Raw genomic sequence first — 22,869 nt, forward strand, 5'->3', positions numbered from 1 at the left:
TTGTTCTGCTTTTGTGGGTCCACAAAATTTCTTCTAATTTGTCACCAATAATACATCTAAAACATCATTCCAACCTACCTGCTGCATTTACAGTTTTTCATTATTTAGTGCTACGTTTCAGAAACTATCTACTTTTTTTACTGCAACATTTTACGTATTTGTATAAAGTATTTCTATTCTAAAATTCAGTTATGCTAGCCGCATCAGATCCTAGGAGACCCAATAAACTTCGAAGGTATGTTTTTATGATCATTTATTAAACCAGTAAGATTCGTTCCATTGTCACAGGATGCACCTTCACTAGATCAGACTATAGACTATCTAAATTTTTTCGGAATAGTCTTAAGCATGTGCGGACTGCTGTTTGAAGTAAGTTGAAAATATAAATCATCTATGCTAGTAGATGAAGTTCGCTGCTTGGTTAGCCGTCGTTTGTGCTTTCATAACGTATGCCAATTCAAGAACTGGGGAAGATACAAAACAGTTGATCAGTGGCTTCATGTAATTGTTCTTTTTTGTTACTAACACGTGGCATTTTTAGGTTGTCCATCAGCGCACTTATAATATGTTATATGCATAATCCACAACCTATGCAGCTCCCGTGGTGATTTTCTTGTAAATTACGCAGATTTTTTGAAATAAAAATTGGTTGTACTTTGACTTTTTGATTTTAAATCTCGAATTCACTCACTTCTTTAAATAACTTTTCATTATTCCAGGCTGAATTACCACCTCTTCAGCTTCCTGCGGGTTCATACAATCCAGTCAATAAGCGTGTTATATATGTTGGTAGGCTCTCATTTATTTAGCTAATATTGTTAACTTCTAATAGGGGGACTATCAGAGCAAGTTGATGTACCTCTTGTTCGTGCGGCGTTTATCCCTTTTGGAGACATAGTTAGTATTAATATGCCCATGGACTATCAAACTGGTAAATTTCATTTTGCTTTCATTTCCTGTTAGAAAAACACAGAGGTTTCGCTTTTGTTGAATTCGAAGAAGTTGAAGATGCTATGAGTGCCATTGATAATATGGTAAGTTATATTTTCATGTGCTCCAGTGAGATTTAAAGCTCAGAGTAGCATTTTAAATATAATCAGTTTGAAATTCGAGATTAGTATAGTTGTTGCAGATTTCTTGTGCCACGTTAATTTAAAGAATGTGATGTTTTACAAAACAATAAAGCTTATCATCCTTATCATGCTATCTCAACATCTAAATATCCCATAAGAGGCATTCTATAAGTTGTTTTGAACATATTATAGTGTAATCTATTCACCAAACATATATTTACGTACTCAAGTGTTAACCTTATTCGGGTGGGTAGGAATCAATAAGTTATTGGTCCGTTGACAAAATTAATCACCAAACTTTAAGAATCTATTTTCTTCTCTACATAGCATACTTCAAGGTAGTCAAAAATAGTATGATCAAACATTTAACCGAGAACCAGGGTTGTAAAACCAGTATACTTTGGTATGCGGTTTTGGCGAAGTAGGAGTGCATATTTACTACAGTGTTTATAACAATCCTCACAAACTCTACTAATTGTATCCATGTTTGATAACATGACTTAAATTAACACTCAGTAGCTTAATCTGGACAGTGTATTAAGCTGGGCACTATGAAGCTTCTATCCTACTACTGATTAATGGATAACAGTTACAAAACGGGTATTAGTTGTATAGTCTGAAGTGTTTTGGTTCTTCTACGTTGAATCTCATGTTCTCAACCCAATTTATGTGTTCGAAATGTTACGTAGTCATAGGTAATCATATGTTTGTATACTTTTCATGTTATTAATGTTCACCAACTAAACCTAATATTTATGAGAAAAGTTTCACCTTATTATGTGTAATGGGTTATCACGTATAACTTAAGGAAACTACTGTAGGAGATATACTTTATTTAGCTAATATGGTATCAACTGCATTTATGTAAACTTAGTGTCGACTCATATTATTGTGGGAGATTTTTTATTCACCAAACGCGTAATTCACTCAGTACATGAGACTAGTACAGTAATATATCATTTTTAACTACTGGCTGATCTACAAAGATATCCACTTGTATCATACTAGGAAATTGTTTGCCCAATAGTTGTTCATATCCCTGCTAATTGGTATACCATAAATCACTCGTTAAATCAGTCAGAAAAAGACGAAAAATCTGTAGGAAAAATGTATCAGTCCCACGTCCCATACAGATGGAAACAAGCTCGAAACCTATTTATGGGACTTACTGGCAGTTACCACTCATCCAAGGTCTGTAATATCACGTCATTCGCTTATTAGCAACACTTGTCAGTTCAGTGGATAAAAGTGACTCAGGATGTTCAATGTACACCACGTAATCATTTAACACTTATCTGATATACTCTTCACAAAATGGAAAATATTAAGATGAACAATAAAGATTGAATGTGTAAACTGTAAATAAACGTGATGTTTGGATTTAGGAAAAATACTGGGATAATGGACTCGGTTTCTCAAAAAAACTTGTTTATGAACTCTTGAGAGTCTAACATTCAGATTAGCGGTCTAATTGCCGAAGTATCGTCAAGTTCTATAACGGAACTGGGTGTATCGTTTTAGAAGATATTGAAAATTATTATTGTATTGTTCACATAATACAAAACGCTTGCAGAGCTACTTGAGAGGAACAGATCACATTTTGTTCAGGTTGTAAATGTATTAATCTTGCTTTCATTATCTCCCACATATAGAAACGCAGTTTGGGTATTTCTGAGGTCATAGTATATCTTTGGGAGTGATAAAGTTTCTCAAAAACATCAGATTCGATGTTTCAGACACATTTTATGCTTGATACTAGTGTTGTCCAAACAAATAACTATCAGCACCTCACTAAAGTATAAAGCATTAGTCACTTCAGTCAACTGGGGTTCATCAGATATATATAGGTTTAACACATCGTTCTTCTCCTACAAGAGCTGTACTTTGAGGGTTATGTGTAAGGAAATATTTGTCACTTTCAGTGATCGTATCCAACGCCTTAAAAACAGAAGAAATGAGACTTTTGTTTGTTGTGGCATCTTACAAGACATTCGCGAAATCCTCTAGCTTAGGTTGCTTAATGTGTGGCGCATATGTATCTGGTGCCCTTTCGTACCAATATGTATGTGTTTAAATAAATAAATAAAAAGGTTGCTAAACAACAAAACGCCGTCCCTTTTATCACCTACCAGAATCGGATCCGAATATAATATTTTGGATCCTCACGATGCTCCACTGTCTTGTGGATCAGACCTTTAGGTCAAAGGCTCCGGATGTGGCCCCCTAAGAAAACCACCTGCTTCAGTTTGGGCACCTGGGCAGTATCACAGCCCTCACTCAAATCAAATGAGATTTGTGCGGCGCATATATATTTATGTGTTTAAATAAAACAAACGTCAGTCAACCAAAAAAAACAACAGATTTTATGGGAAGTTAACAGCAATATTACAAGAACTAAACAAATTTTTGTATGATTAGTAAATCTACTGAAGTCTCTCTGTTTTTAATTCAAAGAAGCATCATAAAGCCGTCCATACTGATATAGATTATCCATCTTCCCAAACCCTTATAAGGACACAAATAGATTCTTAGGAGCTCCTGCACTGTTAAGGGTTAGAGTTAGAGATTTAAGGTCAGGGAATTATTGTTAGGGTTGGAAAATTACGATCCGGAATTTAGGGATAGGGACTTGAATTTAAGAAAAGTGTTGGTCCGCCTGTTATATGCAATCTACATAGAAAGAGTTGAGCACTCAATTTGTTTAACGCTATCATATTTGCTTTATAGTGAGGAACAATATTCATTATCATTTAGTGCGTTGCACAAAGGTACTTCTGTTGCTCGTGACATCAGATAAAGTCGTTTATCTTTAAATATTTTGATTGGCTTATCACTAATGTACTTTTACCTGATTTCCTATCAAAGAAATAAACCACTCTTTGGTAAAACTATTCTAATGTTTTCTCAATCTTTTTTATAGAATGAAAGTGAAATATTCGGGCGTACCATTCGTGTTAATGTGGCAAGACCAGTACGCATACGGGAGGGTTGGAGTCGACCTGGTAATGTTCTTTTAATTATTTGTTACTGTCAAAATGCGAAATTTTTGAGACTATTCAATTTCAAGAACATTTGAATCACATTTCATTTAGACAATCAGCCAGCCACATAATGTACTACCAGTTATGTGTAGTTTATTAGTATTATATCTTTATATTGTTACGTCTGTAATGACTTAGTTTAAATAGCCAACCTTTTGTGTAACAGTTGGTAAATTTGAAAACCTTTTTCACAACATTTGATTTCTACGTCTATGACTAACTTTCTTCAAAGGGCTAGAGTATTGGATGGTTTTCAGTTATTGATCCATATTTATTTATCCATACGGAAACAGTCGCCCTCAACTTATTTCACCTTGTCAGACATTACTGTTTGTTGGTGTGACAAAATTACTACAAGTTGATCACATTGTCTTAAGCTTGTATTGTGTATTTATTTACTTATTTGAACAAATAAATATTGGTACAAAGGGGCACCAAATACGTATGTGCCACAATAAAAATGAGGTTGTGAAGAGACAAATAATGTAAGGTGTGTATAAGAAAAAGTGGAACAATAACGAGCGGAAATTAGTGTATGAGTGAATTAATAATAATAATAATAATAACAATAATAATAATAATAAATGATAATAATAATAATAATGGGAGAAACAGTTCAGTTAGCAAAAGTATGGCCAAAAAGAATTTCAATTAAAGGAGTTACGTCTACTTTTATGAAGAAAGTTACAGAAAGATCACCACTGGCTGATATTCTGAGCCATGTCTGATAACGTATCTAGCCACTGTGTCACACCATCTCTAGGACCCCAACCAGGGCGTCATGAAGGACCAACAGAAGCCAGTCCTGTACAGCTCTGTTTCATACCACGACAACATGTCATACGCTGACTATCTCCGCTTTTTCCAACCAATCCTAGTGTTGGCAAATAATGCACGATGCTGAATTCGCTGGGACGACATTCGTAAGACATGTCCAAGCCACCGAAGTCAATGTCTCAAGATGGTGACACCAATTGAATTATTTTCGCTGTGCTCGAACGCGCAATGCCAAACCTATGTATTACTAACATGGTGTTGCCATCGGATGTAAAAATCCTCTGGTGACAGCGATGATCAAACACAGAGATTCGTCCAACATCTTCAGCTCGGAGAGGCTAAGTTTCATAAGCACAAGGCAGAACTGCTCTCACCGACACGTTTTAGGTTGTTTGTTTCATTTATTTATTTTAACACATAAATATCGGTACAAAGGGGGCATCGAATACATAAGCGCCGCACAAGTCACTTGATTTGTGAGTGGGCTGTGATACGACCCGGGTGCCCAAACCGAAGCAGGTAGTTTTCCTTGGGGTCCACACTTGAGCATTTCACCAGAAGGTCTAATCAACTAGGTAGTGGAGCAACGTTAGGAGATGCAGTCCCATGGTAGCCGGTGACCAACAATAGGTTCATACGCCATTTATTCACTCAAGATCCTGGAGTCCATGTGCATCATTGGTTTTGTACCAGGGCTTCCCAACTCCCCTAAGTGGATCTCCGTATCCACCAACCCGGTTAAAGCGCCGAATATTTGCTTTTCGTCCTCTGAATTTCTTAAACAACACCTCCACCGCGATAAGGTAGTCAGTAGGACTTCCCTTGCAATGGCTGTATACGCGTGGCCATGTGACAACACTTCGAGAGGGAGAGCTGACTCTTTTCACCCTCGGCCGTACCAGGGCATTTGGGGGTATACTGTGGACCTACGACTAGTAAAATATAGATGTAAATATCCCCATAGATGATGATTTGAATAAAACTATGTAAGTTTAAAATGTTCCCTACATACTTCCATATTTAAATTTACATTTCAAGTTTGGTCGGACGAGAATTGGCTAAAGAAATATGGCAGTGCTCCACTAGAAGGCAGAAAACTGGATGAACCTGATATCGTCAACCCATCTGATACTTCAGAAAATGTTGAAGACTTGGTAAGGCTTTTAAAAAATTGGAATAAATTGTTTATGATGTAATCTATGCATGGAAAACCTCAAAGATATATCGAGTTAGGATTTCTCTCAAAACTTCATTAGTTCGAAATGCCACGCTTCGCAACGGCATAGACGCGCCACGTCATACTGACTTTATTCTTCATCCGTCACTCACAAAGCAATTGAATTTCCAGTATTATATTTACAAGTATATATAATACTAATATATCTTAATACTCTTTAAGTTTATTGAACCGTTTCTGAATACGATCGGAATGTGTGGAGTTTTCCAATAAGTTTGATTTTACCAATAGATGTTGCTGTGTACCCACGAATCACGTTTCGGAATTTGCCACTCTACTCTGTTTACTGAGTATTTGTACTTGTCAAGCACAGGTTAGAATAAAAAAATGTTCACTCCAACCTAATACTATACTGTTTAGGATATTATTACTTGTAATACTGTATGTAATCAACATATTCGGTTTCCGAACTTTAGGTTTTTTCTTACAAAGTAAGCTAATCAATCGAATATTATTGAATATTTTCAAGGCTTTTCGTATGCATTGATGTGCAACGATGAATGTGCACTGTTAACCAATATCAGCGATTAATCACATCAGTATAATGCTCGACGATCTTTTCTATTTTCTCGAAAATGATCTCTAGTAAAAATGTTGGATAATCTCAGTAACTAAGACAATTTTCCAGACCGTTCTTGGTTTTTTATAAGAACTTTCGTCTAAATTTGATCGAGTAGTTTCATAGTATTTGGGCGCCGAGTTGATGTGAAACATTAATGAGGAAGAATGTATTTCTAAAATCTCAGCGAATGAATTTGAAGTAAATCCAACGTTTCACCGGGCAATCTGGTCCAAGCTTTTTCAAGGAATTATAATCAAGTATCAAAATTGTCGAATATAGTGTTAAAGTTTTCATTAGATGGTATGATTACTAGATCAAACTCTAAATAGATGCTATCTCATTCTAATTCTTTCCACGCAAGTAGCTTGAGATGACTTTGAAACAGTCTCCTTTCCGTCTGGATAAAAGGTTGACGGTTATCTGATCTTCAGTCCCTTTTCCCACTTAGTGTTTGCTTCTAATTAATTCGAGCAGTTCAGAGTTTCTATTATCAGAATATCTATGACTGCAAGCACTTATATTTTAGAACTATTGTGATACTACTACAAGTAGTTCTGTATATCATTACAGTTTAATGTGTACACCAACTTAAAATTTTACCTTTTATTATGTACTCAATCTTCACAGAGTGACGAAGAAATGCGAACCAAAAAACAAAAACGAAATCTTCCTCGGGTATTCTTTGATATTCGTATTGGAAATGGAGATGCTGGTCGTATAGTGATGGAGCTTCGCTCAGATATTGTCCCGAGAACTGCTGAAAACTTCCGTGCCCTGTGTACAGGAGAACGTGGATTCGGTTATCACAATTGTTGTTTCCATCGAGTTATACCACAATTCGTATCCATTACCTAATGTATTTAAATGCCTTTGGGTAATTTTTGCATTTTTATAGGAAATCAATAGATATTTATGTAAAACGATGAAGCCAGAAACTTAGCTGAACAGCTGTTCATGTGAGATCAATCCAGACATCTTGGTATATTATCGATATTAGTGTGTTAAGTTAGAAAACTTGGGGAAAACTAATTCTGGGTAACAGTAAAGTCTCTTAATTTAAATGCCTCAGACTTTAGATCGTAGTATGGTAGGTGTTATATTTGTAATTTTTGCTATATAAACGACCCAGCTATTCCTATTGCTTAGTATTCTTATACGATGACACTCGACAAGACCCCAAAATCAGAACACGTTGAACAGGAATGAAATTGTATTCAAAATAATAATAATAAGTGAACAGCAATCAATAGTTTAAATAATGTTCATATATTTATAGTATATACATAAGGAGCTTCTAGATTTTTCTCCAATAATATGCCCGGGCTGATCGGTTTAGAATTAGCCAATCAACGCGCAGCAACACCATCATGCATAAAACATGCTTAATCCAATCTATATCCCACTAACACCTCCCCCTTGAGCAGATTCGTAGGATCTGGTGTTAGGGTCCAACTGGTTTGTGCTTCCGGTTAGTCCACCTTCTAGGTAATAAGGACGTTGTATCATCCTTCGTTTGCACCTTGACTGTCCTGTCTGTTTCAGGTGTTTTGATTTCAAAAGTGTCTAGCAGAACATCAAGAGGTAATCTATGCTGCGTTTTGTTGTTGGAGATCGAGGTTGATTTCAGTTGGTTAGCATGACGCACCCAGATTTCTGAACCAACGGACACCTCGTAAACCACATTTCCTTTCTTTTGCACGATCCGACCAGCTATCCATGTAGGATGTTTTCCTCGATAGTCCATAGCAAGTACCTTTTGACCCACACTGAACAATCGTTTTTGTGCCCCATGATGACTATTGTACTGTTTCTCCATCATCACGTTTCGTTGCGGCTTAAGAGCTGGAGTCGGACGAATGCTCTCAAAATGTGTACGTATTTTTCTGCAAAGTAACGCTTCCGCTGGGGAGACTCCATTTGTTGTCTGAGGGTTCGGTGTCGAACGGTGTATAAACAAGAACCTCTCTAAGATCTCTTCGGTGTCCCCCTCCCCTCTTGATTTTTTTAGAGCATTTTTGAACGTACCAACAAAACGTTCTACCTGGCCATTCGATTGCGGATGGAATGGAGGTGTGTCTGATGTGCCTGATTCCGTTCTGCTGACAAAATGCTGAAAAGTCTTTTCTGACTTCACCTGACGACACTGGAGCGTTTCGAATTACCGCTGTTGCTACACTCCGTATTTCTGGAACCTTTTTACCTGTCTTTTTTGCATATGAAGTGGTGTCTAATGATGGACACGACACGTTACAAACGCTGTTGATGGGTATATCCATTAATCCAAGCTTTTCTAACATATCTAGACCAAGTAGATCAAGGTTCGGTCGTTCTGTTAGATAACATACCCCTTTACAGTTATTTCCATTGAAGGAAAATTCACATTGTAATTCGCCAACTAGTTTTAGTATGCCTCCAGATGCATTTTTAGCCGTTTTTTTCGATGGCTTCATTGGCGGCTTTCCCAGCAAGTTATACGTCTCTCTAGACACTAGAGTAATATCGGATGTTGTATCAATTTGAAGACGAGCCGCTATACCATTAATCTGGATCGTAACATACTTTCTCCGAATGTCATAGTCTGTTTGAAAAGCTGCTACCAGAGAAAGAGATTTAGACTCAGCTGATTTCACCACACGTGAAAGACGTTTATACTTCTTCTTGGGCTGGGACGTACGATTCGGTGGACAATGGCCTTCTTTATGTCCACGTCTGTTGCACACCTGACATTTATGCTTCTTAAATGGACAGAACCGTACATAATGCCAATCACCACATAACCAACAGGCATTCGTTGGTTTGTTATGAGTTTTATTGGGCTTCTGACTTTTTAACCTAGTCATAGCATTGACACTACTGCAGGTTAAATTAGAATTTACCTGTTCAATTAACTGATTGTCGTGTCTGATGTTTTGTAGTCGTTTACACTCATCTGTCAATGTCCTGAGTGTGACGTTTTGGTCTTGATCCAAACGAGTTAGAAGTCTGGTTCTAATTTCAGCATCTTGTGGTGACTGCAGAGCTTTGATGAATACAAGGCATTTAAATTGATCTTCTGTCAACGAGCGTAACTTGAACTTTTCACATTCTCTGTTGACGACGTCTGCTAGAGCACCATATTCAACGGCTTCACGTTTCACCAAATTCAGACACTGATATCGAATACTAAACAATGAGGAAGATTCGCCGAAAATCTCTGACAACTGCGTTACTGTCTCCTCGAAACTGAGCTCTCGAGGTAACTTTGGCAATATATGATCAGCATAACGTGCATGTTCATTGCTTCCCAACTTACGCATCAACAACCGAGTCTTCCATGCGTCATCTTGTTGACAGAATTCTATTCTAAATGTATCTTCCCAACGCTTGAACCACGTGAGAAAGGTATTTCCACTTTCGGGATCATATATGAATTCTGGGATGCTGCTAGCAACTGCATCACAAGAAGAAGTACTTGTAGTAGCATGTGAACTCGAGTAGTGTATGTTAAGCTGTTGCGTCAGAGTTTCTAACAGGCGCATTTGTGCGTCAAGTTGTGCTTGCTGTTGCTGTAGTATTCGGCTGAGCTGGTCATCTGATATAGGCATTTTGAATGAATTTTCCTTTTTCCTCGTCGCCACTGTTATAATTGTAGATTGTTGCTATATAAACGACCCAGCTATTCCTATTGCTTAGTATTCTTATACGATGACACTCGACAAGACCCCAAAATCAGAACACGTTGAACAGGAATGAAATTGTATTCAAAATAATAATAATAAGTGAACAGCAATCAATAGTTTAAATAATGTTCATATATTTATAGTATATACATAAGGAGCTTCTAGATTTTTCTCCAATAATATGCCCGGGCTGATCGGTTTAGAATTAGCCAATCAACGCGCAGCAACACCATCATGCATAAAACATGCTTAATCCAATCTATATCCCACTAACAGTAGGTAGCCTTTGTTTCTAACACAAGCCCCAAATTGCTTTTCAACATTGTTATTCATCAACATCAAAATCCATTAGCTGACTATTTTGTTTTAATTAATTCACCTCTAAACGAATGGGATATTTCAAAATTCATACTATATCCTTGATAATGCGTGTCTTATCAGATGTGTCAAGGAGGCGATTTTGTAAAAGGAGATGGGACCGGTGGCAAATCAATATATGGACGTAAATTCGATGATGAAAACTTCCAACTCCGACATGAAGGGTTCGGTGAGTGTTCATCTTTTGGTCCTATTAACGTGTTCTTACCTTTTTTAAAAATGTTCAATATAAAAAGTGTAGAACTGTTGATAAACACTTCTCTAATCTAACTCGTATGACGTCCGACATCAACCAAGTTATCTGTTTTTGGTTTATATGCTGTTTATAATGGAATAATTATCTGCCCAACTTTTTTTTTAAAGAGCCTACCAACCCAGTTTATTTACATATATTAGATATTACCACGCACGTATCCGTTCTACAGCTTCACAACCCACTTTTTAGAATGTCAGCGCTACTACGAAAAAGGATTATCATATGATGTACCATAGTTTTGAAATAGATTGGAGCAGATATTCCATCAATTCGAAGTTAGACATTAACACTGTTGGATGTCGTCTCAGTGGTCTATCGGCTAAGTGCTCAGGCGCGAGACTGGTAGGTCCTGGGTTCGAATCTCGCGAGTGCGGGATCGTGGATGCGCACTGCTGAGGAGCCCCATAATAGGACGAAACGGCCGTCTAGTGCTTCCAGGTTTTCCATGGTGGTCTAGCTTAAATTGACTCATGATTTCAACTATGAAAATTCTAAATCTGTATACCAATCACACTTCATGATTTAAGCACAAAATCATCAGTAAATGAGTGTCTCGGTGACAGGCATTTGACACTCAGTTGTTGAATTTTAAGTAAAAAACCATACTCTATCCGATTTAGTTTTATTAATTAGGAAGTACGGTCGATCCTAGTTTTCGTTGCTACGACTGTTAGACATACATGTTTGTATGATAGTTTACCATCTCGACTGTGGTTGCCACCTTGATGGTCGGGGTTGCCTATTGTAATGATCCAATCAAGTCATATTGGCCGGAATACTTGTTCCTGTAGGTCCTACCATGTCATGAATGTTAGTTAGAGAACGGCAAAATTAAAAGTATTAACTTGAGATCCGATGACAAAGCCGCATTGTTGATTGTACAAGAGTGTGACAGGAGTAAAAGGATTCCTTTAGACAACCAGCATATATAGTGATGCTGCCTTTAAAACACGGAAGGAAGAGGTTGGAAAAGACCGGTACTAAAAAGACTACACATTCCCTTGCTTATCACTTGTGCGCTATCCAACTAAACGGAGCACTAAGAATTCGGAAAGGCATGGATATATTACGATACGTCGTCATCTCCACCTACACTCCCACTGAGTGCAATTCCAATGGAAAAACTTCTGCCTATCCAAAAGCGGAACGCTTAGATGTAACCGTAACACTTTAATCTAATGCCCGGTAGATATGCTAGATTAAACTGAAAAATACTCGGGTAAGTCTTACAGTGTTTCAGCTCAACGAATAGATAGCGGCAACCATTTGGTACAACTCTGCCCAAATAACCGCTTATTTCTTACAAGCGCCAATGTTGAGCATAAGCGAAAACATCGTCTGTCAGGGCGACTCCCAAAATGAACACAGAGGTGGATCCTAATAGACAACGTTGCCGTCAACTATCTCTAAAAAGGCTTGATGGAACACCGCCGTTCATTTTAGAGTACAAGATTTAGACTGCTCAAATGCGAACGTGTTTATGTGCGTCTTACTGGGGCAGAAGAATCACAGCAACCTAGCGATGAAATTGTGAAGAACACGTCTAAAGGACAACTGGAGGGGTTAGTCAAACAAGTGATGTTCGTCTCAATGCAGGTTGGCATAATATTCAGACGGTTTTAAAAGCTATATCTTCTAGTGATTGAAACCAAAAGGTTAGGAAGCACATGTAAATTTATAAAAGTCTATAGCTAGTATAAAGGAAGACGGGAGCGAACACTGATAGGTCGACGTCAGAGATCTCTAGAAACAAGGGTCTCATTTCAGCAGTTACATTAACTGAGGTATTGGCTAGAATCTGAAGACTGAAAGTAATATCATATGAATGGTCTCGATTGCTGATCGTTTCAATCCGTAAGAAAGAACAAATATCCTCTTATGATAGCCACAGAGAAATTAGTCTGGCTTATTTAGAATTTAAAACGGCCTAAATAATCATCCAATTCTTAACTAGTGGTCAAGAGACTAGGCTGGTTTCAAGCCAGGACGTAAATGTACCGGCTAAATACCTACCAACTTCCAGCCATCGTTGTATTTTTTGACCTTAGGGTAGCATTCGGTTCTGTAGATTGACAGGTCTCATGACCCGAACGTAGCTGCTATCCTGACGCGGTCGGGCTTGTCTATCGGGATGACCCAACCAAGTTATTTTGGCTGGAACAAATGCTCCTTCAGGTGCTACCATGTTGGAGAACAGTAAGACTATAAGCAGTAACGTAAGGTCCGACGGCGAAGTTGTACTGCTGACTGTAAAGGGGTGTGATGACAGTAAAGTATTCCCCTCGGACAATCAGAATCTGCACTGATGCTGCCTTCTAACAACGGATGGGGCTACGAATGCCCAACTCCAAAAGTATCACACCTCACCCTACCCCACGGATCTCCAACTCCGACTAGTTGCGGTTATCGCACGAACCCCAACGACGTAGTCTGCACCTACCGAAATGGCTCAGATCAATAAGCATTTACTTTGTGTATTGATACCATGTCTTGGTTTAGCTTTCTGCCAACCCACTTCCACACCAGCTATCGTGGCGCGCCAAGGTAGTTGCTGGATGAGCTTACGTAATACACATCCTAACCATCTCATTTGATAAAGATTGACTGCATCATCAATCGACTAGTCATAATTGTCTAGTATTTTGCATCTAACCTCAGAGTTGATAATTTGACGGTCCCAATATATAAGAGCAGTGTTCCGAAGGTATTTGTGATGAAGTACTAATGACTTAAAATGTTCTTTCTGAAGACCACTTTCCACCATCATAAAGTAAAACGCCGAACTACTGATCAGTATATTCGTCTTTTGGTTGAAAGTCATGTCGCCTACCCCACAACTGACGGAAGTCAATATCCAATCAAGTCTAGTGAATCTAAAGAGATTTCTTTAGACACCAGGACAACAAATGTAGTTGAAAGAGAAGCTCCACGTTTGTGACATTACATCATACTTCAGTGCACGGTACTGTGTGCAATGAATGAACAGTGATGAGAGCCTATACGTTTGATGAGGATCGACAACAGGTAATGTGATTCCGGTTTGCGCGGTTCTTCACTACTATACCCCGGTCAACAGCAGTACAGACTGATGTAAACCGTTATCTAAGAAATAATGTAACCCCTGAGGTGGGTCAGCGTTAGTCCACTTATTCATATTATCCAAACTTCGTTTAGTGGGTTGATCCTCCATAATTTCGCTGAGGTTGTGGAGTACTGTATTGTGTGCCAGAAGTGTGGTCAATGTGATCAAAAGTGATGTAACTGTTCTATAAAATGTAATAATATAGTTCATGACTACTGAATAGTAGTGCAAATATTATTGGTGATGAAACTGTTGCTCACCTTCAAGTTACAGATTTCTTGTTAGGACAGCGTAATTATTAAATTCACGTTTGTTGTTTATGGTAGATCAATCAGTTTTCCAAATTCCTTTAACTTAGTTAAATAGACAACGACATCTGATCAATTCAGCAGATATATCGTACCGATAACCTAGCTATTTAACAATTATGTCAAGCAAGTAGTAATTAAGTTCAATATTATTACACTTGCATTTTTTCATTTTAAATAGGCTTTATTGTTTGCCTTACATCAATTGCATTATTTCTCTTAGGTGTTCTTTCCATGGCGAATTCTGGACCGAATACAAATGGATCTCAATTCTTTATTTGCACAACAAAATGTGATTGGTGAGCTTATGTATATATAATTTTCGATGAGCCGCATTTATATCGCTATTCTCCATAATCAGCTGGAGTGACAGCATTTTTCTCATGTCGCCTATTAGCCTGTGATGGTTGTTAAAAATGATTCTATCGAAATAATTAAAAAAGTCAATTTATTCTATGATATATTTTTATTAAGCATGACTCGTGAGTGGTATGTGATAATCTAAGAATTACCAAAAATACGTAAGAACAGCACTGTAAAGTGATGTTTGTAATATATCGAGCGATATATAATGTTACTAGTCCTTTGAAACACAAACAGAAAGTGCGCTTGGAATTACATCTCAAACCACTTGGGTTTGTGGACTTTAAGATCCTATTATTAGTCCTGTGCAAAGAGATGCTAACCTTACATGTTCCAAGTCATAAACTAACTTTCATTTTGTCATGGTGTTATGATTCCTCAGTGGAGGGACTGCAAAGAGGTCATCCATAAAGCATACAAGAAAATGGACTGACGTTTTAGAACGATCTTACTACATCTAACGTGCAGCCACAGAATTACTGACATGGTTTTCACACATCAAATAGCTTTATTGTGTCATACTACAAGGTTTTATTTACCCAAACTAGATGTTTAGTATCTTTCTTCTCAAGAACGTTATTATCTAAAGTACTTCGGCTCCAAATTACCAACTTTTCAAAACGATCTTAGTATTTTCTTGATTTCGAACTTCCCTATAATTAAATATTCATAAAATCTCAACAACAAAACCTATTTTTACTGACTCGGAGTTTTCTGTTTATGAATGTACAGATGGCCTCAGACACTTATTAAATTCTTTTAACGTCTTTTTTATAGGCTTGATGGCAAACATGTTGTTTTTGGTCGAGTAGTGGATGGGCAAAATGTCGTTAAAAAGATGGAGGTTAGTTCTTATCTGCTTACTAATTATCAACATAATTTATGTAATGTTGGTAATGAGTTTCAGGCACCATTTGGATAGAGTAAGAAATTTAAATGCACTAACACCCTTAAAATAGTCCCAAAAATGTTTGCCGTTGATACATAGATTTTTTAATTACTAGCCATTTGATGTTAGGCTACTATATATCCATTGCGTCAGATTTATGCTGTATAGTATAGTTTTATTGTATCAACAAAAACTGTATTTACCAGTTCTCACTGTACCATTTTTGCATGCGACTCCTTTTTTAAAGTTATCGTATCATGTGTTAGATTTCCATATTGTACTTAATAAATTTTCTAATGGTTTTGTAGTCCGTTGGATCGAAATCTGGTAAGGTCAAAGAACCCGTTATTATTTCTCGATGCGGAGAGTTAATTTAACATATCTGAATTGTGAAACGAAAGGAGCGATGTACAGTTTTGTTTTTAAATGTTTTTTAACAATATATCATTATTGAAATTACTGATAGTAGTTTTTGATTATTCTGAAAGCTGGAAATAGGTAATAGACAGGCTAGCAGACATTTAACGTTTCGGTTTATGGTTTCAAGCTGTCCATAAACTTACTAGATATAAAATGTGCACAGTGACGTAGATAAGCGGATCGTTGCGATTTATAACTGATCACATCATGCTATAAATAATTTATAAGCAGTACGATATAGCAAGTCTGGTTTGAAGTGACTTTTAAATTAATCTGAATTCAACCACCTTTCACTCATCAGATGGAAATCCCCACTTTACTAGACAGTAGTTCGTAATCTCATGAAAGAACTGAGGCAGTTTTCGAGAAAAATCTCGTCGTACTTTAATAGGTTCTTTGGTTTGTTTTGAGAGAAATGCACATACAATGGGTTTTGTATAATTCTTCGAAATTTTCTCAGTAGCATACCCGAAATCACTTAACATTGTATTTTTTATGTTTTCACTATCTATGTCCATTGCAATTGGTCCCCTTACACTTCACCAATTCATCATTGTTGTGAGTATAATGCCTTTACAACTTAATTATCCCGTAAACTTATCACAGTAGCTCATCGAAGACGCCAGCATATTCACTGGTTATTTTTTAATTGCGAATCCACCAAAAACGACATGACCCGCCATGTTGTTTCCTACATAAGAAAATAGCGCTAGTTCTGATTAGCTATTTCTAACCTGGTTTTCTAGGTTACTCTATTCTTTGATATTTATGATTCAACTCGTTACCAACTAATAGATATCTGGTAGATATAACTAGATTCCACTTTAATCTGAATGATGTGATGTTATACGAAGATTACCACCGGACCAACAAGTTTCATGACAATCCTTTTATTACGTTTAACTTTTACAGCTATCTCAGCATTACTAGCATGTTAAATTTTCTTTCTCAGTTTGAAAATGAAGAATTTAACGAAATCGTTTTCCATACGTATGTTTTATTTATCTTTTGATTCCTGGTACCACTTTTGGGAGTACTGATGAATAATAAGTAAAAGTAGAAATTAAGTTACTCAAAAGTGTGACACAAGTAATAAAAGCTTGTAATTAATCGTTACTTATAACTTTTTATTTTGTAACCATTTTGATATGTTATAGCGATAATACATCGATTTAAGTAGGACTTTATACGGGTACTGTCCCTCATGGGGTATGGTCCATAAACCAAACAGTCTTCGTAAATAAGGGTGCATTATCAGAATATGTATACATAGTTGATGAACTGAAGATGTACACCAATAGATCACAAATGCCTAGGATATTAACACATAATGCAACCAACCTACCTTTGGAAAAAAGCTGCAACACGCGAAAAGAGTGAAATTTCCAACCCAACCAGCAAACCGCACAATATTATAAGGTAAAGGATCTGGTATCACAGAATTAGATTTCGGATTGAAGAACAGAGGCCGTCTTAAACACGCCAGTTCAACATTAGCCACCCCGGCTAACGTACATATGAAGGGAAGCAGGAAACCTGAGCACGGAACGTTGAGAGACGAATCGGCGATCACTATTAAGTGAAGGAAAATACACTATTAGAAAATCAGTCGAAACAAAACTAATTCACTTGATTTTGTAGTCTGGATGTTTTGCCTTACTTTTACAAGTGATCTTGGTTTTGGAGATGTAAACCTGCGCTGTTATACTAGTTCGCCTTTTTATTAACGATGGAGAATTGCATCAAAAGCAACCTTCACGAATACAACTATTAATAACTGACAAAAGCAAATTAAAATCGTTGCCAACACCATACAAACTTTAATAGCCTGATGAGATCGTACAACTATATTGAGCATTGCTCTGTGTAACAAGGATCACATGACAGAAAATTGACGAGCCTTTTTTGACACTAGTTCATAAGTAGACGACTTTACAGGTTAACTTATGATTCTCGCTTCACTGGACCACAAACATATGGTGATAAACATCTATACGCAACTTGAAACTAAGAATCGGAGCATCGATACATATTCTAAACTTTATTTGAGAGCATACACTATGCTATTAAGTGCTGGTCCTTATTTTTACCAACAATGGTTGCAAACCAAGTATTCATAGGATGCTGAGACCTCATTATATCTAATCTTTGAGATGCAATCGCTCATAACTGCCGGAGTGTGCATTTGTTGTCTTAGCTAAAATATTACTTAGCAGACACTTCCTCTTTATACAATGTAACGTTGAGAATATTAGGAACATTTACTTAAGGAACTCCTAGTGGGTGGAGGAATATTTGCTTTTATAGTATCCTAGAAATAGCTCTGAGAAGGGTTTATATCAAGCACAACTTATGGTTGATGAACGTTTTCTGTAAAATATTCTTGATTTATAAAACGTCATATCTAGCGCGGAAGACCTACTGACAATAGCATATTATGCTCCCAGATATTTTAGGATGAGATTGTTTTCAAGTACGCAGGTGAAAAAACTGGTAACGGCTAATAAGTTACGGGACTTACGATGATTGGAATCGAATTGCGGATACAGTTGGAATCCGCTCAAGTATCTGATGGAGAATGTGAATGTGAGCCACAATGGGATTTGGATTATTCCTGTAACTGACGACTTCAATGGGTGACATCCATTTTCTTCGCATGTTTTAATGAAGAAACGTCTGAACTTGAAGTATGTATTTATTCAAAGAACCTTACCAGTTGATTTTCAAGCAGTAATTGTTTCTTATTACTTATATTACGATAATACTCAGCATTACTAAGTTTCGCTTGTATCATCTGTCGGTTTTGTTGACATTCAATTGCAATATGTGAAACTTTAGCTTGGTTCCTCTCAGCGTAAATATACAATGGAACAGCGACAACTGTTCGTACTAGGATAGCAGTGGTTGCAATTGTCAGTCCCCACGGCAATCCTAGCTGATCATGAACGCCGAGAAGAAGATTCGTTATCGTTTTTACGTGTAAATGATCAGGATGAAACAGTTCTTCGCTAATATAACTGAAAGAACCTGTGAAGTACGAGCAACGAGAATAATGAACTGGTCGAAGCCGCAACATAAGTTAAAATGGTTGGGGACGGAATAGAAGAAGCTTTCGCTTAACGGGCTTCCGTGTCTAGTAGCAGTGGATCACCAATACCTCCAGGCAAGAACCTAGGTATATTAACGATAATAGAGGAAAAAAACGAATTTGGTAAATCATAACAATATGTTATCCTTAGTCCTTAAGAATAATTCAAGTTTCTTCTTAAAGGACTCCTGGGAAGTCGCTTGGACTAGCTTAGTCGGCAGCGAATTCCAGCATTACGGAGTAGTTGTGTCTGCAGTCTGTTCTGCTATGTTGTGTCTGCAGTCTGCTCTGCTATGTTGTGTCTGCAGTTTCTGGGTGTTACCTCTTAGGTAAGTGTTGTGACTAAGCTTAAGAAGATGTTTAAGGGGATGACCATAAGTGTTAAGGATACTGTAAGTCATAAGGTCACCTCTAAGACGCCTGTACTCTAACGGGTAAAGGTTAATTGATTAGAGGTGCTCTTCATAAAGTTTGAATTTGCGTCCCTGAACTGATTTCGTGGCTTGCCGTTGGATATGCTCCAGAGTAACCTTATCCATTTGGAGAGAGGGAGTAATACCGTGTTTCCGTACTCTAAATGGGGATGAATAAAACTGTTGAGAATTATGTGGAGAGTTCTACCGTCAAACTGGCCAAAAATGCGCTTCAATGTTACCAGTGAAAGGTTTGCTCGAAAAGCGTTTTTGTCACAGTTAGCGTACGACTTCAAGTCGTAGGGTACCTACACTCCTAAATCTTTTTCGACTCGGGATACTTCTAAAGAGGAGTTTCCTAAGTTGTAACTATAGTCTACAACATATCGCAGATGGACTACTTTGCACTTTGAAGTGTCGAAGGTAAGTTCGTCTGCCTAACTTTGAAGTCGAGTCAGATCCTTCTGAAATAACCTTGAGGAGAGATCTTTAGATAATGCGGGCAAACAAATTTAACCGAACAATTCACAGTATATGAACTAACTTTTTGGCCGTTTTTGGATCTGAGAAGTCGGCTTTAATATGAATACATGGTTCCATGCCTTTTAAAGGGTTGATGATGACGAACTAGTTGTTCTAAATGGATAAACAGTAAGATTCATTTTTCAATATCTAGTAAAAAGGATGTCGCTTTGGTTGTTCAGTTTATGTATTTTGATATTAAGTTTCCATTCGGAAACCAGATTCTGCTCCAACTAATTCAATGGTGGGCTTGATACATCTCTGGTCGAAAGTTCCAGCCTTTGACCACTCGATGATAAAAAGGAATCTCAAAAGACTTTTACTCGACTATAGCTTTTGAACCTGTTTTAATGGTCGCAGAGTTAATTGTCATTAAATAAATCGGATGGAAAAGATATGGTAACACTCATATCATTGTTTGAGATAATGAGTTTTAATTTGAACTCACCTCGCTTCCTACGATAATATAGGTGAAGAACCTGTCCACAACTTATTTCTCACACACCGAATACGCCTGATTTTTCCGGGATCTTTAATAAGTTATAGACTTGCTTCCTCGATGCTACATTCCAGCTGAGGTCACACACTGTTAGTCCTCAATATACGAAACATTTCTAGGCAAAAGAATCTAAGAGCTCTAGAGAGTGACTGAGACACTTTTAGACTTTGAGAACGACTCGGCTGAAGTAGGGAGTTATTTTCGAGTAGCGAATTACAGTTCAAGGTAATTTCGTCCCCTCACTTAAGGAAGTGGTGTTTCATCGGTTGTACACGAGTGCCTGTAACCGTATCTTAAGTGCATTATGCCACTCTTATTCGAATTGGCGTTTAGGTTCAAATTTTGGGATCATCAAATTACAACGTATAAGCCAGCTTGCAAGTCATCTTGATCAGCCTTACTACTTATCATTATTCAGACATTGACATCATTTGTAATGAATAGTATCGAGGACTTGAGTAGGGTTGTGAAGCTAAGATAATTGAGAGCTTCTCATAAACTCTGACTAAGACAGGCTATCAAGTGCCTTTGTGACACCCATGAATATTTCGTCATGAAGTAAAACGTAATTTTGGGCTACTCTTACATCTCTCATCTCTTGTAGGTCGGCCGAGGAGGGACGTTTAGTTGAAAGATCATATTGCGTCGAAGTCAGCAGATTATGCGATTCTACATGATTTGGCATCCTATTATGCATTATTACTTCTATTGCTTTAGCTACCATGCAAATGAGAATGAGGGGTCGTGGTAGATGTCAACCATCAAAGTTTAGTGATTTACCAAGCATTATGCTGCTAACTAATAGGAAAAGGGGTTTTCCGTTATTTATACTGGTATTATGTCTGATATTTAGTCAGTTCGATTACGGGTAGTGTTAACAACAATATTCTATGTCTAGATCTCAATGAAGGAACCTGATGAACTTTCATCTTATTTCTTATCTGATACACCTAACGTATCTCAGTTTCCAGATGACTGTAGTGAAGTGATTCTACAAGTCCGTCCCATTTTCGTTTCGTTATACAAAGGCATAGGTTTACGATAAATATAAATATCAGTTGCTGAAGTACGCAATTACTGTGCGATCTAACTATAGACAACCAGAGCAACAATTTTTATAGGTACATGGAACGTCCGAACAATGTGAGAGACAGGGAAGACCAGTCAAATAGCAATGGAAATGAGAAGATACAAATTGGCAGTACTCGGAATCAGCGAAACCCATTGGACACAAGCTGGACAACAAAGGCAAGATACGGGATAAATGCTGCTGTACTCTGGTCACGAAGAAGAAAATGCTCCACACACTCAGGGAGTTGCTCTAATTCTGTCCAAAGAAGCACGAAATGCACTTGTGGGATGGGAATCTCATGGACCCAGGATAATCAAAGCATCATTCAGAACAAAGAAGCAAGGGATCACAATGAACGTTATCCAATGTTATGCACCCACCAATGATAGCAACGATGACGATAAAGGACAGTTCTATGAGAGGCTGCAATCAATCATAGCTAAATGCTCAAGAAAGGACCTCACAATCCTGATGGGAGATCTAAACGCTAAAGTCGGAGTGGACAACACAGGATATGAAGATATAATTGGACGACACGGACTAGGAGAGAGAAATGAAAATTAGGAGAGATTTGCAAATCTATATGCATTTAACAAATTGGTTATAGGCGGCACAATATTCTCACACAAGCGCATACAAAAAGCTACATGGATCTCTCTGGACCACATCACAGAGAACCAGATAGATCATATTCGTATCAACAGAAACATCCGAAGATCAATGGAAGATGTGAGAACCCGGAGAGGAGCTGACATGACTTCAGGTCACCACCTGGTTGTGGCCAAGATGAGGTTGAAGCTAAAGAAACACTGGACAACTGGACAAGCAGCATTACAAATGTTCAATACAGCCTTCCTTCGAGATGCTAGCAAACTCAACAAATTCAAGATAACTCTCAACAACAGGCTCCAAGATCTACAGGATCTACAAAAAGAAGAAACTACCATGAGGGACACCTGGAAAGGGATAAAAGAAGCACTAACCTCAACGTGTCAGGAGGTTCTTGGTCCTAAGAAGCATCATCATAAGGAATTGATCCCTACGGGAACCCTGAACAAGATTGAAGAAAGGAAGAACAAGAAAACAAAAATCAGCAAAAGTCGAACATGAACAGAGAAATTCAAGGCATAAGCAGAGTACGCAGAAGAAAACAAGCAAGTGAAGAAGAGCATCAAAGTCGACAAGCAGAAATACATGGGAGGAATAGCAACGACGGCGGAAAAAGCTGCA

General features: G+C 37.6%; 2 protein-coding genes across 2 annotated transcripts; one reads left to right on the plus strand and one right to left on the minus strand.

Annotated features, from left to right (window-relative positions):
* Positions 1-348: 348 nt before the first annotated feature.
* Positions 349-16,084, plus strand: Smp_094810 (peptidyl-prolyl cis-trans isomerase (PPIase) E; the record flags this gene model as incomplete). Its single annotated transcript, XM_018789214.1, has 11 exons — positions 349-369; positions 720-789; positions 833-931; positions 964-1,034; positions 3,994-4,075; positions 5,930-6,045; positions 7,318-7,530; positions 10,791-10,896; positions 14,597-14,672; positions 15,514-15,580; positions 15,934-16,084. The coding sequence occupies 11 exons, from the start codon at positions 349-351 to the stop codon at positions 16,000-16,002; spliced, it is 990 nt and encodes a 329-aa protein (XP_018654680.1). The 3' UTR covers positions 16,003-16,084.
* A 1,069-nt stretch (positions 16,085-17,153) lies between these two features.
* Smp_174130 (putative cytochrome oxidase biogenesis protein (oxa1 mitochondrial)) lies at positions 17,154-20,005 on the minus strand. Its single transcript, XM_018789215.1, has 4 exons — positions 18,759-20,005; positions 18,567-18,726; positions 17,391-17,617; positions 17,154-17,357 (listed from the first exon to the last, which is right to left on the minus strand). The coding sequence occupies exons 1-4, from the start codon at positions 19,119-19,121 to the stop codon at positions 17,163-17,165; spliced, it is 945 nt and encodes a 314-aa protein (XP_018654681.1). The 5' UTR covers positions 19,122-20,005; the 3' UTR covers positions 17,154-17,162.
* Positions 20,006-22,869: the final 2,864 nt, after the last annotated feature.

The sequence above is a fragment of the Schistosoma mansoni genome, chromosome W (assembly GCF_000237925.1).
Source record: "Schistosoma mansoni strain Puerto Rico chromosome W, complete genome".
Lineage (NCBI taxonomy): Eukaryota > Metazoa > Platyhelminthes > Trematoda > Strigeidida > Schistosomatidae > Schistosoma > Schistosoma mansoni.

What these genes read in the sequence shown, in the direction of transcription:
- Smp_174130 (XM_018789215.1), bottom strand. Translation starts at nt 19,121, where the DNA reads ATGTTGCGGCTTCGACCAGTTCATTATTCTCGTTGCTCGTACTTCACA. An exon ending in TACTGCTTGAAAATCAACTG is followed by an intron (nt 18,727 to 18,758) that starts GTAAGGTTCTTT and finishes ACATACTTCAAG; the next exon opens with TTCAGACGTTTCTTCATTAA. An exon ending in GCAATTCGATTCCAATCATC is followed by an intron (nt 17,618 to 18,566) that starts GTAAGTCCCGTA and finishes TTCACTTAATAG; the next exon opens with TGATCGCCGATTCGTCTCTC.